We start from the raw sequence: 16,441 nt of genomic DNA on the forward strand, positions 1-16,441 counted from the left end.
ACTAAATTTAGAGAAAAACATGATTTGTACATGTCCAAGTCATAAAATGGCATAATGTGAAAATAGAAATAGAAAATGGATGGCTGGATGGATGAATGGCACTGCAATGCTGCCTCTGTCCACCAGAGGGAGCCAGAAGAGCCCAGAGGAAGGGTGATGTCATTGCAGGCACCAGTGAATGCGTTGCTCAGACGCAATGCATTATGGGAAAATTTTAAAAGATTTGGGTTTTTTTCATTTTAAACTTGTATAGGTACATGTTTGTATATTTCTCAGGTATACCTTCTGAGTGTTGAGTTGCTGTGTGATGAGTTTAGTGTTCTTTGTAAGATGACACAGTGAGTCACACTGTTATATTGTTTTCTGTTATATATATATATATATATATATATATATATATATATATATATATATATATATATATATATATCTGTATATGTATATATATATACATATATATGTATAAGTATATATATATATATGTATATATATATATGTGTGTATATATATATATGTATATATATATATATATATATATATATATGTATATATATATATGTATATGTATATATATATAGTGGTCATCTCCTGCAATTTACAATGGGTTGACAAGCTCGTCGTGAATGCACTGATAGCTCGTGATTGGCTCCTGCCAAAGACAGAGCTACCGTTTCCTCACTGACTCGCGTGCGGCACAGTAATTATACAATTAGTAGTAGTTCTGAAGTTTTAGATATACATTAGCTTCACCGCTGTATAAGCCGCAGGGGTCAAAGTTTAAGAAAAAAGTGGTGGCTTATACACCAGAAATTACAGTACAGTATTTGATCCTCTGCTGACCCCTGACAAAGATATGGATATCATTTTTTATGGTACAGGTTTATTGTAACAGCAAGAGAATGTCCAAAAAAATCCAGAAAATAACTGTAAAAAAAGGCTAGAAATGATTTGTCTTTGATTGAGGGAAATAAGTATTTGATCCCCTACAGTACACAACAGCAAGCATTCTGAGCCCCACAAACTGCTTGTGTGCCCATGAAACACGCAAATGAGTCGTGTCTCTTTAGGAAAGTACCTCCTAACGTCAACTCATTATGTGGATAAAAGACATCTGTCACAGAAACTGCCTCTTCCATTCAATCCTCTCCACCACCACCATGGGCAAGAGGTGTCAAAGGACATCAGGGACAAGATTGTAGACCTGCACAAGACTGGAATGGACCATCGGAAAGAAGCTTATAAGACAACAGTCAATTGCTCTTGCTCTGGAGCTCCATGCAGCCCAGAATTCCAAAGGAAGAACTAGCTAATAATCTGGATGTTTTAAAATTCTGTCTCTCCGTTACAATAAACCTACCATAAATATTATATACTGTTCATGGTTTTGTAAGGTGGTAAACTTACAAAATTCCCAACTATATATAGTATATACATTATTTACCTTCTGTCTTAATGTAAAGTGAGGTCTTGCAAAGAGGCAAAAACTTCCATCTTTTTCCTCTGTTCAGGTCTTTTACCCAAAAGAGACGTTCAACCGACCATACATCCTCAATCTTTTATGTGAACAGGTAAGTGCAGACAACTTGATGGTACTGTAGGTATTTATCCATTTATTGTTGTGCTACCATTGTAATCCTCTCTTTCTACCGTAGACTGGCTCCTAATTCAGTGTGATGCTTTTGTACTTGTAGATCATGAGGGACACTTACTCTGACAGCTGTGTGAAGATAAGCAGAGAGGACAGAAGGAAGATGAAAGATCTGCTCGGTGAGAACAGCATCTGTATCACAGTTGTAGAGCGATACACGACGAAAACACATGGATCGCAGATAAGAGAAAGGTGATGGATCATACAGAGACAAGGGTGCAAGACCTCCCAATTTAATGACGTCATTTTAGATGTATGCACTGTAAATGTGACGCCGAGGCTCAGTCATCGGCTGTGTGCACACACACACACACACACACACACACACACATGCACAAAGCATCCTGCGTAACAGTCTGTCAACCCGACGCCGCATCAAGGGTGACACTCTGTGTGTCTCATTTTATCTTAACATTATCTGAAAAACAGGTAGTCAGGGCGTACACTAAACAAGGTTCCACTGTACCACACTTGTATCCTACACAGTTAAGTTGGGCGTCTTAGCCACTGCTCCTTTTTTTGTGCAAAATAGAAGATAGCGTAAATTATTCTGTTGTTGGGTTGTTGTTAGCCTGCTCACTGATATCCAGTGATATCCTAGTAATGACCTGCAAGAATAAAACGACAGCAGGAGAGCGCAGCTTTGCATAATGTGACCTGCATATTAGCCACGTTACTGCAACATTATTATTATTATTATTATTATTATTATTGTTGTTGTTATTAACATTGTCACACCAAAGAACTACTTTACTAGTGTAGTGACACCTCGCCACACCACACCGGCTAGCTACTAGTCAGCTAGCGACTAGCTTCACCAAACACTCGCTCACAACTTGTCAGCGTCGCACTCACGATGCCTCAGGCCACTAGCGAAAGGTACCGCTACATATTGGAGCTGCCGCCACTGCTGCTGTGCTTTTGAGTTTGGAAAAGTTAACGCTAGGTGTAGCATTCCTTTCTATGTTGCTGTGTGAAATCAATGCACCCAGGACGGAAGTTCCGTTAATGCTTAAAAATGACCTGAAGACGGTAAAATACTAATATATTTATATGATATATATTTAAATATTACATGTTATCATGAATTAACCTGTTACTGCATGGTTACAGCATGGATATAAAACCATAAAACCTTGTTGGAGGTTGGAGGTGTTTTAATAGCAGGCTTTGTAGGCAGAATAGGTGTGTCACTTTATGTGCTGCCTCTTTTTAGCTGTTTTTATATGTTTAGAATGCACATAAAAGAGAAAGATGTGTGTTCATGTCTCACATAAGGCCCACTATGGTCTGATTGCTGCCCCTCCTATAAAAAATTTTTAAAAATCTTGGTGTTTTTATTGATAGTTCTTTTTAAAGCTGACGAGCAGGTAGGTTCAGTGTTTCAAATTGCCTTCTTTCAGCTCAGACTCCTTGGGAACATCAAGCTATGGCCGCCCCAGACCAGCTACAATAGAAGCAATCTTTGGTAACATCTCACCTGGACTATTGTAGCCCTCTACACTTGGCCACTTCCAACTGGCTTTAAGATGTTATTTGTTTTTAAGTCTTTTCATGGGCTGACTCCACCCGATTTATCGGAATTGCTTCATTTGCACACTCCGGTCTTGTGACCAGCATCTGTTAGGGTGCCCAAGGTCCAGAGTGAAAACCAGAGGGGAGAGAGCCTTTGTGGTAGCAGGCCCTGAAGCTGTTTTACATTGTGCTCTGTAAATAAACTTAACCTTGATCTCACCATCTTCTCTCACTAGGTAATCTGAATGTGGGAACTATGAACGCCATGCAGGATGACAGTTTAAAGAAAAGGATTGTCATTGCTGCTCGGGACAACTGGGAAAACTACTTTTCACGCTTATTTCCTGTACAGGTAAAGGTTGAATATTTGCTTTGGGGAAAGGTTAGCACAGTGCATATGAAAAGCTATTACCTTCTTATTGGTTGCTTATCAGTGCTTTGGAGCAGGCTTTCCAAAACCTTTTCAGCTAGATGCTAAATTTAACAACAACAAAAACTACAAGGAAAAAAAAACAGCAAAAATGGAAAAATCTGCAGTCATTTTGCAAGAAAAAATGAAAATATTAGGAGAAAAAGTTAATCCAATGGGAAAAAATATGTGGAAAAAAAATCGTCATTTTAGAAGCATAAAGTTGAAATATTAAAGAAAAAAGATATTTATGTTTATTACTGTAATAAACAACAACAAATACATTTGTTATTTTTGGAAAATTATGTTAAGAGAATAAAGTTAAAATATAGAAATAAAGTCATAATTGCGTGAAGAAACTTTACAGGAATAAAGTTGAAATAGTTGGAAAAAACAGCTGTAGTTTTGCAAGAACAAAGTCAAAATATTACACGAAAAGAGTTGTCTTCTTCTTCTTCTTCTTTTCCTTTGGGCTTTTCCCTTCACAGCGACTCAATTGCCTCCATCTGCATCTGTCTTCTGTATCCTCTTCTCTCACACCAACTACCATCATGTCCTCTTTCACTACATCCATAAACCTCCTCTTTGGTCTTCCTCTAGGCCTCCTGCCTGGCAGTTCCAAACTCAGCATCCTTCTACCTATATATTCCCTATCTCTCCTCTGGACATGTCCAAACCATCTAAGTCTGGCCTCTCTGACTTTACCTCCAAAACCTCTAACATGTGCTGTCTCTCTGATGTACTCCTTCCTGATCCTATCCTTCCTTCCTCCTCTTCACCTCTTTTCCACACTCTCCATTGCTCTGGACTGTTGACCCTAAGTACTTCAAATCCTCCACCTTCTTGATCTCTTCTCCCTGTAAGCTCACTCTTCCACTTGGGTCCCTCTCATTCACACACATGTACTCTGTCTTACTGCGGCTAACCTTCAGTAACCTTCGGTAACCTTCCTCTCCTTTCCAGGGCAAACCTCCACCTCTCTAGCTTCTCCTCCACCTGTTCCCTGCTCTCACTGCAAATCACAATGTCATCTGTAAACATCATAGTCCATGGAGATTCCTGTCTAACCTCGTCTGTCAGTCTGTCCATCACCATAGCGAACAAGAAGGGGCTCAGAGCTGATCCCTGATGCAGTCCCACCTCCACCTTGAACTTCTCTGTCACACCTACAGCACACCTCACCATTGTCTTCCAGTCCGCATACATGTCCTGCACCGCTCTAACATACTTCTCTGCCACTCCAGGCTTCCTCATACAATACCACAGTTCCTCTCTGGGCACCCTGTCATAAGCTTTCTCCAGATCTACAAAAACACAAGGCAGCTCCGTCTGGCCTTCTCTCTATCAACATCCTCAAAGCAAATACTGCCTCTTTAGTACTCTTTTTTTTTGGCATGAAACCATACTGCTGCTCACAAATGCTCACTTCTGCCCTTAGTCTAGCTTCAACTACTGTTTCCCATAACTTCATTGTATGGCTCATCAGCTTTATTCCTCTGTAGTTGCCACAGCTCTGCACATTTCCCTTGTTCTTAAAAATGGGCACCAGCACACTTCTCCTCAATTCCTCAGGCATCTTTTCATGATCTAAGATCCTGTTGAACAACCCAGTCAGAAACTCTACTGCCACCTCTCCTAGACACTTCCAAACCTCTACAGGTATATCATCAGGACCGACGGCCTTTCCACTCTTCATCCTCTTCAATGCCCTCCTCACTTCATCCTGACTAATCTTTGCTACTTCCTGGTCCACAAAAGTCACCTCTTCTCGTCTTTGTTCTCTCTCATTTTCCACGTTCATCAGCTCTTCAAAGTACTCTTTCCATATTCCCATCACACTACTGGCACTTGTCAATAGACTTCCATCCCTATCCTTAATCACCCTAACCTGCTGCACATCCTTCCCATCTCTGTTTCTCTGTCTTGCCAACCTGTATAGATCAGTCTCTCCCTCCTTACTATCCAACCTAGCGTACAAGTCATCATAAGCGCCTTGTTTGGCCTTTGCTACCTCTACTTTCACCGTACGCCGCATTTCCCTGTACTCCTGTTTACTCTCCTCAGTCCTCTGTGTCCCACTTCTTCTTAGCTAACTTCTTTCTCTGTATACACTCCTGTACCTCCTCATTCCACCACCAAGTCTCCTTGTCTACTTTCCTTCCAGATGCCACACCAAGTACTCCCCTACCTGTCTCCCTGATCACATTAGCTGTAGTTGTCCAGTCATCTGGAAGCACCTCCTGACCACTCAGAGCCTGTCTTAACTCCTTCCTAAAAGTCATGCAACACTCTGCCTTTTTCATCTTCCACCATTTGGTCCTCTGCTCTGTCTTTGTCCTCTTCATCTTCCTCACCACCAGAGTCATCCTACACACCACCATCCTATGCTGTTAGGCTACACTATGGCCTACCACTACTTTACAGTCACTGATCTCCTTCAGATGACAGCGTCTACACAAAATGTAGTTGTACTCTAAGCAATTTTATGAGAATAAACTCGTAATAATATAACGAAAAATAATGGAGCTTAGAGTTGAAGTATTGAAAAAAAAGAGTTATTTTATTTAGTTGTAATATTATGAAAAACAAAAAAGTTGTAATTTTTGGAAAAAATTACATTGGGAAAAAAGTTATAATATTATGGGAATAAAGTCATAATATTACCAAAAGAAAATGATGAAGATTATGTAAGATGAAGTATTTGTTGAAGAATTTATATGCATATGTATGTATATAAAATTGAGACATAATGAAAATTAAAACAGGAAAAACACAACAGGAAAAAAATTGAGCAAAAAAGCAAAAAAATAGATCAACAATACATCATAATAATACGTTTTTCAGCCACAGTCGTCCTTTGCTACATCGCGGTTCGAATGACGCTCCCTCACTCTATTGCGTTTTTTTTTTAATTAATTAATAAATAAATGGTTGATGTTTTGTGGTTTGTGGTCTATGATTTCTCAATAAATATTGAAATACAAGTTATATGTAGTATCCTGGCCACAAGGTGTCAGTAATGACACAAAACATTGATGAGCCATGATAATACATCACATGAACCGTCACACTGCATGAAGTCAGCCATGGCTTGTCTGACATGATATGGTGAAAACAAGTTCTCCTACTTTGTGTGGAAGTGGTCAATTTTTGGCTTCTTATTTTGCATTTCTTTCCCTCTTCGTTTGAAACCCTTTCTTAAGTTTAGTATAAATAAATTGGGGACTAACTAGTAGTAATACGAGTGTAAAGGTGATCATAAAGTTGCTATTTCATGTCTACATGGCTCTAATAATAGTCCATCCATTTTCTATATCGCTTCATCCTCATTAGGGTCGCGGGGGCATGCTGGAGCCTATCCCAGCTGACTTCGGGCGACAGGCGGGGTACACCCTGGACTGGTCGCCAGCCAATCGCAGGGCACATATAGACAAACAACCATTCACACTCACACCTATGGACAATTTAGAGTCGCCAATTAACCTCACCTGCATGTTTTTGGGAATGTGGGAGGAAGCCGGAGTACCCGGAGAAAACCCACGCGCACATGGGGAGAATATGCAAACTCCACACAGAAATGCCCAGGGGAGAATCGAACCCAGGTCTTCCCGATCTCCAGGCTGTTCCCGTATTGGCCAACGTGCTAACCACTAGACCACTGTGCGGCCCTAATAATAGTTTAAAAAAAAAAAAAAAAAAAACGTATTTGGAAAGTCATAAATAGGTTTTCTATGCTCTAGCTACGAAAATATTCAATTTATTAATATTGAATCCTACTTGTAGTTATATTTTATCCAGTGAACCAGTTGGATGAATAAAATCAATTTTAAAATAGAGGAAACGATACAAGTATCTTTTACTTTAAACTTCAAGATTCAGGATTTGTACTGCTCATTGTGGCATTTGTTCCTTGCAGTCAGACAGTGATGACACTCAGATTTTGGGCGTGTGCCATCGTGGCATTCGGCTCCTGAGAATGGTTGCAGCATCAGGCATCGATCAAAAACACCTGCGCCTGCTGCGAAGCTACAGGTAAGATTCAGTTGACCCAGTTTCACAGTAACATCTTCAACCCTTGAGAGGCTTGCTACAAAATAATATACTGTATTTGTTTGCATGGATGATACTGGAGGAGACTGATGGTTACTGTAGATGTGAAAATGTACATACAGTATCTTTACTACTGCTATGTGCTATGGCTTGTTAGTTTTAGCGGTAGAGGAACATTCTTTCACACTCACATTCCTACCTATGGACAATTTAGAGTTGCCAATGAAACTAACATGCATGTTTTTGGAATGTGGCCGTTAAACCTGAGTACGCGGAGAAAACCCAAACTCCACACAGAGATGCCCAACGTAGATTCGAATCCAGGTCTTCCCGATCTCCTGACTGTGTGGCCAACATGCTAAAGAGTCAGCCACCGTACGGCCACAATTACATATATAAATGATGAATTATATATATATATATATATATATATATATATATATATATATATATATATATGATAAATGTAAAAATGAGGAGGAAACAAAATATTTTGGTGGTGTAATTTATTATTTTTTTCTTTAATTAGTGAAATGATATGTTATTAATATATTATGTATGTATTAATTAATCAATTAAATTTGTTAATCACTTTATTATACATTTATTTATTATATCCATGTTATATTAAATACAGAACCGATAACTTTCCACTTCTCAAGACCAATATGTAACCAATAACTTTTTTATATCTCCTTTTTTTATTTAGATTTAACTGTAATTCCTGGAGGTAAAAAGGACAAATTAGGATTTGACCAACTGTACCTGTTGATTTGTCCTAATCAAATATCATGACATACACTACGACCACATCACTACTATCAGGAGAACCAGAGTATAAAGTGGGAAGAGCCACCTGGCGCGGCCCAGCAAGGAGCACTGTATTTGGGCACACGCTGCAAGCAGCTGGGGTGACGCCACGGAGTTCCCTGGCAAACCTGTTGCACTTTTCAAACGCCGTGGCGCTGGCGTTTCAGGTGGCTGATAAGGTTTTTTGTGTGATCAACCGTTTTTTTTTCCCACTTTTTCGCACTCGCGGTGCATTTGGTAGCACACAAAATGTCTTCCTTTTAAAGTCCTTTAAAGTGTTTGTTTACAAGTGAGCTCAGAAGAAGTTACAACAGGGCGTTAACGCCACAGGCAGGAGAAAAAGGGAGGGCTTGATTTGGTCACTGGCACAGTACAGGTAATCTCACCTCACTTTAGCTTTTTTTTAAATTATTGTTTTTAACGTTTTTTTTTATGTTATCGACTATATCGGTATGACGTCATAATTCCTTGATAATTATCGTACACTTGTAATATTCATTCATTAATAATTAATTAATGATTAAAATATACATGAAATATGTTGTTCTGACCGTAGGATGTAATTACCTTTAGCTGTGTGTTTGTGTTAAAAATCATTTGAAAACTTCTGAATGGATTTGGATGAAATTTTCAGGAATTGTCGGAAATGGGATATGGAAGAACTGATTCAATTTTGGGGGTGATCCAAATCACCGTCTGAACCCAGGAATTTTTTAAAGGATTCTTTGACATTGCGAGATTTTTCGGCATTTGTGCATATAGCTGCACAAAAAATGGACAGAGCACTTGGACAAGTTTACAGATAGGAACAAGTTTCCGACTGGTTGTACAAAATATCAAAGACTGATCCAAAAAATGGAGGATTATTATCATTTGTGGAGGAATTTAAGACAGCCAAAATAAGTTTAGCCATGATGTTGTGAGACAGTGATGATCAGGCTGTGCGGCAAGCAAACATCACGGTCAAAACCCAGGACGGAATTGGACATCCAGCAGAGGAGCACTGACAACATGCACGGTGACTCAAGGGAGGCAAGGCCTGGGAGTCATCATCCGAGCAAACTTGAAGCCCGAGAGAGATGGTGCAGAAGGAGATTTAAGGAGTGGAGGAAGAGCGCAGACAAGCCAGGGATATAGCCATGGAACAGCAGGGCAGCTGGACCTGGTGGGACGGTGTCCGTGGGAGATCTCTGAGTTGGAAGGATATCTGCAATATGGTGGGGCACCGGACAAAGTTTTTTCTGATCTACTGCCAATGCCAACAAACCTCCAAAGATGGAGACTGACAGGGGACCGCTCCTGTAGTGCAAGAGACCAGCAAACCTGGAACACATGTGTCAAGCAAGCCGGTCTGAGGGGAGGTTCAGGTGGTGCCATGACCAGGTGCCGGCATGACTTGCCAATGGACTGGAAGCAACAAGGAACCGAGGCCCATGACAAAGGCCTCCACTTCATCGGCTTTCTCAGGCATGGAGAGAAGGCAGGCAAGCAGGCAAATGCACAGGTACAGCAACGCCTGGAAAATGAGAGTCGACCTCAGAAGGCAATTCAAGTTTCCAGAGGAGATTACAGTTACCAACCTCCGACCAAACATTGTGCTCTGGTCATGGACAACAAAGCAGGTTGCTTTGATAGAACTGATAATACTCTGGGAGGAAAGGATCGAAGAGGACCATGAACGCAAGCTGAGCAAATCAGTGCCTCATCTTTGAGGACCAGAAAAAAGGATGGAGAGCCTGTAACTTACCAGTGGAGGTTGGTTCCCTGCAGAGTCACTCTGGAGAACACTGGGGATGCTTGGGTCAGAGGTGCAGCCCGCAAGAACCTGGTGAATGACACTTCAAGGCAGGCAGAGACGGCTTCCAGATGGCTGTGGCTAACGAGAAACGAGCAGTGGCTAAACCCGGCTGGCAAACGAGAGGGGGTCAGAGCTGAATTGTGAAGACCAGAAGGGCCGAGGGAGCAGTTCCAGGACGCTGATTCTACTGTCAAGCCCCATTGAGGTGTTGTGGGCTAGTTGATGAAACACCGGTGATGTGGAGTGCCCACTTGAAAACTCTGTGAAGTACCAAGGTCTGTAACATCTTAAGGGGGCAACTTCTATGCCAACCCCCTCAAATAAAGAGCAAGAGGTAACTTCTGCCAATTGTGGTGGTTTGCGATATCCATCGTGTAAATCACAATACGGGGGGGGACTATGGCGCTTGGCAGAGGTCTGCGCTGTCCGAGTGCTTCTTTAGTTTTGTTTGAAATGATCCTGATGGAGATTATTTTAGTTTATATGACTATTATTGTGTTGAGAATCGAATTAATGAATAAATTAGTTTAAGAACAATGTATTGGTAAAGGTAACTTCAATTACTTCTCTGTTATATGGGGCTATATAACAAAAAAACATACTTGAGCTCCACCCCTAATATAATGGTAGTGGAAAGACTGAAATGTGATCATGCTTGACATAAATAAATGGCCCAGCATGTAATTTCTACTGCTAATGAGTTGTTACATGAGCTGCACACAGTTCCTGTAAGGTTTTCGTCTAGTTGTACAGTACCTGGTATTTTTCAGTAGCCAAATGTAACCTGCATCTACACAGTTTTGCAGAGCTGCTGTCGGTTGAACTGTGTGGTACCAACAAAGTGCAACTGGAGTTGAAGAATGAAAACCTACAGCTACACTCTGCCAGGGCTCCTCAAATCACTGCCACGATACAAGTCTTCCTCAAAGAAGTCATCAAGGTATCAAGCCCGAGTCATCTTACTGACTTTATACTATCCCAAAGATGTCTTTTAGCCTGCTCTGATGGACGTGTTACTAACACTCATTACTAACTCTTCATTCTTGTGAATTCATTGTCAGAACTCACCCATTATCCAACTATGTTCTGGTCTGCCTATTTTATACTTACTATTAGTTATTATGACTGTTATATGAATTATTTACAGTGACAAGAACTTTGACTACTATTTTGTTACATTGTTACATGACCTTATCATTTTCCTATGTATTTTAAACTAGCAAAGAGTACATTTGGCATACAGGAAGTGAACAAATGTATTGATGTGAAATGGATGGGGGGTAGGATTAAATAAGCTTTGCTTCTTCCTACTCCTTTTGGACATGTGGAACTGCGAATTGTGTTATGTGATGTATTCCAGTGCAACTTGTATGCATCTTCAAATAAATTAAACCATTACCATTAACATGAACCCTAATAGAGGACTTTTTTCCTCCAGAATTCGGATCATGTGGTTGCCCTGAAGAGCTTTGTAACAGACGACAAGAGTCTGCTCAGCTTCAGCAAAGGAGATGTTATTAAGCTACTCGCAATGGAGGGCCTCCAGACAGGTTGGTGCACTCTCGTACTTACACTTAGTCTTTTGAGTGCATAAGTGTGTTCACACTGAGAAGTACGTCAAAAGTGCCCGGCCAAAATGTTGAGTGCGCAGTTAGCACAGGACAATTCGCACAGGACACTTAGCACCCTCAATAGTCACCATTTGGCTTTGTTGCTAACTAACTTGAAACAATGGTGACAGAGGAGCCAGGCTAAAAGTTTGGACACATCTTTTCATTCAATGTGTTTTCTTTATTTTCATGACTGTTTACATTGTAGATTCTCAAAGCTATGAATGAACACATGTGGAATTGTGTCAAAGTATGAACAAACAAAGTGTCAAATAACCCTAAATATGTCTTATATTTTAGACATATACACTCCTGATCAAAATCTAAAGACCAGTTGAATAATTGCTAGAATTTACATTTTGCACATTTGGATCTTTGTGAGGTTTAAGTAGAGCTACAATATGCAAAAACAAGAAAGGGGAGTGAGACAAAAAGCATTTTGAAAAAGTAATTTATTGAAAACAACAATTAAACTGAAATAGACTGTTTATCAGCTGATCAAAAGTTTAAGACCATCACTCAAAAAATAAGAAAAAATTTCTCAGTAGGACTCAGTAATGAGTAGCTCCACCGTTCTTGTTCATCACTTCAAAAATGTGTTTGGGCATGCTTGATGCGAGTGTTTCCAGGAGGCTAGTGGGAACATTGCTCCAAGTGGTGAAGATGGCTTCACCAAGGGCATCAACTGTCTGGAACTGATGGCCATTTTTTTAAACTTCCCTTGCCATCCATCCCCAAATGTTCTCTGAGATTTAAATGAGGGGAACAAGCAGGGTGGTCAAAGAGTGATGTTATTCTCCCTGAAGAAGTCCTTGGTCAAGCGAGCATTGTGAACTGCAAAAAAACCCCTGCAAAAACCCAGCTGTTGCCACACAGATGAGGGCCCTCAGTCATGAGGGATGCCCGCTGACGTTTGACGACCCTGCACAACCTGAAGCTCCAGTGTTCCACTGAATGAAAAAACACCCCAGTTCATGATGGACCCCCCTCCACTGTGCCTGGTAGAAAACATCTCAGGTGGGATCTCCTTGTCATGCCAGTAATGTTGGAAGCCATCTGGACTGTCAAGGTTACATTTTTTCTCATCAGAGAATAAAACTTTTTTCCACCTTTTATTGTCCCTTGTTTGATGCTCCCTGGCAAAGTCTAAACGCACAGTTTTGTGGCGTTGAAGGAGACGAGGTCTTTGAATTCTTTTTTTGTTTATTAAATCCTTTTCCCGCAGATGCCGTCTGATGGTTATTGCGCTGCAGTCGGCACCAGTAAGGGCCTTAATGCGGGTTTAAGACCGCCCTGTGTCTTGATGGACAGCCAATTGGATTCTGCGGGTTAGGGCAGGTGTGATTTTTTTGGGTGTACCAAACTTGACTTTTTTGTTCCATAATGCTCAGGATCTTTCCAAAGATTTAGAATGACTGATTTACTGCACCCAACCTCAGCAGCAATGGCACACTGCGAGCGGCCTTGCTTATGCAGCTCGACAGTCCGACCACGTTCAAAAAGAGAAAGCTTCTTAGCTTTAGCCATCAAGACGGCATGACAGTGTGAATGTCTGACAGAAAATGAAAATTTTGAGCAGATTTTGGCTTTTATAGACTGTGGTCTTATAGTTTTGATCAGCTCATAAACAAACTATTTCAGTTTAATTGTTGTTTTTTGTCTCACCCCCCCTTGTTTTTGCATATTGTAGCTCTACTTAAAACCTCATTAAGATCCAAATGTACAAATGCAAATTCTAGCAATTTTTCAACTGGTCTTAAGATTTTGATCAGGAGTGTGTTTTATGTCTTATAATTTTTTTGACTTGGTGTTCTTTCAATGAGCTTCATGATGTAGTCACCTGAAATGGTTTTCACTTCGCAGGTGTGCCTTGTCAGGGTTACTTCGTGGAATGATGTTATTATGGATTTGAGACAATCAGTTGTGTTGTGTGTGACCGATCTTTTGGCCTGTACTGTACTGTATATATTTAGTATATTTATAAATATGAGTATTTATGTACATTGTACATGTACATCAGGGGTGCACACACTTTTCCAGCATGCAAGTTACAAGTCAAAATGGTCTATCAGGGTCTATACTAGAAAGCATACATATAAACTCTAATGGGTAAACTTTGAAACTACTATACTAAACACGAGTGGTGTCACAAGATCTCATGTTACAAGACCTTGCAAAATTAAAATGTGACTAAAAAGATTTCTTTTCTTAAAAAAAACTGTCTCATGGGCACTAGGCCTGGGATAATAATAAATTAATGAATTAATCACACAATGAATGAAAATTAACTTGACAATTTCGCCGGCCTCGATATATTGCTATGTGCATGCGTGTCTGTTTTCCTCGTCTCCTGCCTCCAAACAGCCAGGAAGAGCGTTAAATTCTGTGCATTGGTTTCAGTACCTCTTTGTCTCTGTGGGTGGAGGCGGGGCCGGTAGCTTACACACAGAGTGCAGAAGAGTGTAGCCTCAATGCAAAATAACATAGTAGAAATCAAATTAGTATATTGCAGTCATATATTTTTATTTTTTCATGATACTTTTTGTAAAAGTAATGTTAAAATCCCGTTTTTTCTCATTCTCATAGACGCATGTTTGTGTATCGTTGTCTTGTTACACTCCTTGTACATACTAATGACTAGTATTTCACACTCACAGTTTCAAAGTTTACAGGTCATCAAAATAGTTGATGATATTCAAGAAGTTACAATTCAGTATGGCAATACAGATAGTTACACATAATTCCTCACATAATTGTGTACATAACCTGAGAAGTATGTCAGTCAAAATTGCTATGTAGTGTTCCTTATACATACACTTCATGTATTACATCCAGTTAGCATTTGCTATCAAACATTACAGATATACAAGAAATGAAAATGATTATGTAAAAGACAATGTAGCCAAAGTCAAGGCAACACATAAAAAGGTTTCCGCAATGGGCACATTTTCCAATTCACCGTGAAATAATAGTTTCACAAACAAAAGTGTAGAAAACAAGCATTTCTACAGTGCAGTTCAGGACGCGGAGCAAAGCCATCAATCAATTGACTTTTTTCCTACATAAGTAGCTGCTACAAGTGAACAGATAACTTATGTTATAGATACAGGCATCTTACCACTGAGTTAGTTTATCTGTTATCGGAATAATATAGATGAAAGTTGCATTTCCGTGTGTCGCTTCTCTGTTTACCGCTTTCTTTGCCGATTAGGCGCAACAGCAAATCAGGAGAGGAGCTTAATGTCAGCTGACTGATGTCAAATGATATCCAGAAAGTGACATTTATGATGTGCGTGACCCATGCGATCGACTGGTATCTCGCGATTGACATATTGGGCCCTGACATAAATGCTTTCGCACTGAGAAGTACGGCAAAATGCAGTGCACTGTCAGTGCCTGAATAAACAAGAGATCAAAACGTGACTGATGTGACGGGCCGACAGCTACGGAAAAATCTTGCCCAAATGTGACTGATGAACTCCTGGTGTCCCAAAGGGCTGCAAACAGCTTGATGTCAGAAAACAAACACTTGTAAGACTGAAGTAACAAGGCAGTCCAAGAACACATTGAAGAAAAAGTAAGAGGTAGAAAAAAAACCCTACCTTTAAACAAGGTCGTAATAGAGAACTCTGGTCTACACGGAGGAACCATGAGGAATAATCTGGGCTTTTCCAGGTGACAGTTATCACCATTAATAAGCCCTGCATCTGCACGCCACTCTGCTCTACCCCCAGTCACCAGACCAAACTGCCTAAAACAAAGAGCATAGACAGAAACAGGAACTGACCAAATTAAAAGCATGTTGGAGTGCAGACCATGACGCCTGACCGCAATATGGCACTGGAACAGAGGAACCTCACAAGGTAATGCCAGGGGTCTTAATGGATTAAAAACTAAAACCTTTCCTCTAAAATTGGCAGGTTGGTATTTTGGTACTTTGGGAGGACGCTCTGGTCTTTTTCCAGCGGATCTAACCCAGCCATCAGCCCCATTGGACTACCATTATCTCAAACTTGATCGAAGAGATGATAGGCAGAAAAGCATGAGGGCTGCAAGACCCGCTACTCCGCAACAACAAACCACTCTGGTTCCCACCAGAACCGCCACTCCGCAACAAGAAACAATGCTGGTTCCCATTAGCAAGGACACCAGTGATTCAGAGGTCTCATCCCAGAGATCAGTACAGACCTCCATCCAGGGGACGCTTCAAGACTTCCCGATGTCAGCAATGGCTGAGTTTGCCATGAAAAGCTTTAGGTAAGATGTGTTTGTTTGTTTTGACTCAAAACTCATATTGACTCATATTTCAAAGTTGTTTTTTATTGCCTGTTCATGAAAGATTGAAAAACGAAGGCTTAAAACCAAGTGGCAGACATTTTTCAGAGGCAGTTCAATTCACAACGGTAAGACAAAGACAACACATCCTGTTTTTGCATTCATTATTCTGCCTTTGCAAAAACAAATCTGTGTGATTTGTTCTTAGGTGCCCATTCAAGAGTCTCTCATTCTCTACAACGACCCTGATATCAACCATTTATCTGTTCAGTGCTTTATGAGTAAGAAATGTCATGCTATTCCAAATCACACTTTTTTTTAGCCTG

General features: G+C 40.4%; 1 protein-coding gene across 12 annotated transcripts in view; it reads left to right on the forward strand.

The window, feature by feature from the left end:
* Nucleotides 1–16,441, forward strand: part of myo15b (myosin XVB) — a 119,783-nt gene that overhangs the window by 83,778 nt on the left and 19,564 nt on the right. For 10 of the 12 annotated variants that reach the window (XM_054768604.1, XM_054768605.1, XM_054768600.1 and 7 more), the window contains 9 exons: nucleotides 1,509–1,568; nucleotides 1,692–1,767; nucleotides 3,400–3,515; nucleotides 7,489–7,604; nucleotides 11,029–11,170; nucleotides 11,669–11,780; nucleotides 15,761–16,097; nucleotides 16,180–16,243; nucleotides 16,324–16,396. In XM_054768604.1, the coding sequence (XP_054624579.1) occupies nucleotides 1,509–1,568; nucleotides 1,692–1,767; nucleotides 3,400–3,515; nucleotides 7,489–7,604; nucleotides 11,029–11,170; nucleotides 11,669–11,780; nucleotides 15,761–16,097; nucleotides 16,180–16,243; nucleotides 16,324–16,396 (1,096 nt within the window). Of the gene's footprint in view, nucleotides 1–1,508; nucleotides 1,569–1,691; nucleotides 1,768–3,399; nucleotides 3,516–7,488; nucleotides 7,605–11,028; nucleotides 11,171–11,668; nucleotides 11,781–15,574; nucleotides 15,704–15,760; nucleotides 16,098–16,179; nucleotides 16,244–16,323; nucleotides 16,397–16,441 lie in introns of those variants that run through there. The other 2 variants (XM_054768607.1, XR_008569625.1) reach the window with 2 other exon arrangements.

The sequence above is a fragment of the Dunckerocampus dactyliophorus genome, chromosome 2 (genome assembly GCF_027744805.1).
Source record: "Dunckerocampus dactyliophorus isolate RoL2022-P2 chromosome 2, RoL_Ddac_1.1, whole genome shotgun sequence".
Classification (NCBI taxonomy): domain Eukaryota; kingdom Metazoa; phylum Chordata; class Actinopteri; order Syngnathiformes; family Syngnathidae; genus Dunckerocampus; species Dunckerocampus dactyliophorus.